At 58.7% G+C, this 1,928-nt stretch overlaps 1 protein-coding gene across 1 annotated transcript; it reads right to left on the bottom strand.

Moving 5' to 3' along the window:
• Positions 1–25: 25 nt before the first annotated feature.
• Positions 26–1,920, bottom strand: LOC104413239 (transcription factor SOX-7-like; the record flags this gene model as incomplete). Its single annotated transcript, XM_010024172.1, has 2 exons — positions 26–241; positions 1,782–1,920. Coding segments are annotated over 2 exons (355 nt in total), but the record flags the coding sequence as incomplete, so codon positions are not given.
• Positions 1,921–1,928: the final 8 nt, after the last annotated feature.

The raw sequence follows: 1,928 nt of genomic DNA, 5'->3' as shown, positions 1-1,928 counted from the left end.
CCCTCTTTCTCCCCCCCTGCCCGGCCGCAGGTCCGCTTCTCTGGCACCACGTTTTGGTCCCGCGTCAGGCTGCCCAGCAAAAACCCGGGGTCCACCCGCTTGCAGATGCGCTTGACCTGCTTCTTCCGCCGGGGCCGGTATTTGTAGTTGGGGTAATCTTGCATGTGCTTCACCCGCAGCCGCTCAGCCTCCTCCACATAGGGACGCTTCTGTGAGAGGCTCAGAGCCTTCCAGGACTTGCCTGCAACGGAGAACAAAACTCCACTCAGCACCCGCAGCAACCGTATCGAGGAAGGAAAGGTGGCTGCCTCCCAAAGCCTGCAGGCACACAACACAAGGGCAAGGTAGGGGCTCTGAGCTGGCACACATGGAGGATGCAGCCTGCAAACCCTTCAGGAGGATGGGAGGGCAGCAGGAGGATGAAGAAGAGGGGGGGATCAAAGCCACCACAGATCCTCTAAATCTCCCCATCCCAAGTCCCCAGTCGGGGTGGGTTCAGGGTTAGCTGAGCCCCACTGCAGGATAAATCAGAGCAAATAAACTCCCCCAGCTCCATGGCCTGATCTTGCAGTGCCTCTGTGGGACAGAGATCACGGCTGCCGAGCAGGGATGGCCAAGGGGCCATGCCTGGCTGAGCAGGGGGTCAGGACGTATTGTCCCTGGATGTGTCCCAGCCTGTGCCCTGCCAGGGTGTATGATAGACCAGGGGATAGACCAGGATGCCACGAACTTGCTGCTCCCCGTTTGAGATACACAAAATGTCCCCAAGACACCGGGCAGAGAAGCAGCACTGGGGCTGGGGGGTATATCCCATGGTAAGGCTACCCCAGGCTGTTCCTCTGGGTAGGAGGAGAAATGAGGGTACAGATCAAAGCATTTGATGCCTGCCCACTGCCAAAGAGACAGCAGAAATAACACTAATAAGATGAGATGCTGCATGGTAATGCAGCAAGGACAAAACCCAAACCACCAAAGAAAACACCACAAAACTGTACAGGGAAACACAAACTTTGGGTAAGACGCTGGACAGCAAGGCTGTGTTGCAATTCAGGCAGATCTTTCTCAGGCTGTCTGGGCTGGTGTTTTCTGTTTGCCCTTTTGGTTTCACATTAAAAAAAAAAGTGGGATTGGGAGAGGGGGGGGAAATAGTGGATGGGGAGTGAGAAACAAATGTGTGTTTAAAATGGGTTGTGATCCCCAAAAGAAACAGCAGAAACACACACACAGAACGCCATTCAATATTGGGGTGGGCTAGTGAGTTTGGGGACAAAGTGGGACAGCAAAGGCAGGCCAGGAAAATCTGGGCATCGCTCCTTGCCGGGCATGCAGGGATCCCTGGCACTGGCAGCACAAGGAGTTTGCACCCCAGCAGGGTTTGCACCCGAGTGGCTGCATAATCCAGAGTGTGGGTTACTGCTGGGCTTTGTGGGTGCACGGGTGCTTGCTCCCTGGGGTGTTCTGCACCCCACAAGGTGGCCCTTGCATCTTGCCCCAGGATGCTGGACCTGGGCGGGCATTGCACCCCACAGCCTGGCCATGCTGGTTGCAGGGATGCCCACTCGCTGCGTGCCAGACCTGTCTGTATCCCATGGGGTGGCCGGGAGGATGCAGGCACCCCAGGATGCCAGACCCGGGCACGGCTTTTGCACCCCGCGGAGCACCAGGGAGGGCGCTCGGGTCCCCGGCTGGGCAGGGTTCGCACCCCAAGGGATGCCCGAGTGGGTGCTCGGACGTCCACTCCCGAGTCGCACCCCCGAAGCCCGCATCCCCCCGCTCCTCACCGAGCATCTTGCTGAGCTCCGCGTTGTGCAGGTCCGGGTTCTGCACGGCCAAACGCTTCCTCTCGTCCTTCGCCCACACCATGAAAGCGTTCATGGGTCGGCGGATGCGGCTCTCGGAGCCCTTCTCTCCCGGCGGACACCGTGGAG

The sequence above is a fragment of the Nestor notabilis genome, unplaced genomic scaffold (assembly GCF_000696875.1).
Source record: "Nestor notabilis isolate BGI_N333 unplaced genomic scaffold, ASM69687v1 Scaffold23551, whole genome shotgun sequence".
Classification (NCBI taxonomy): domain Eukaryota; kingdom Metazoa; phylum Chordata; class Aves; order Psittaciformes; family Psittacidae; genus Nestor; species Nestor notabilis.
The sequence above is the reverse complement of the archived record's forward strand: the minus strand, read 5'-3'. Positions and strand labels throughout refer to the sequence as shown.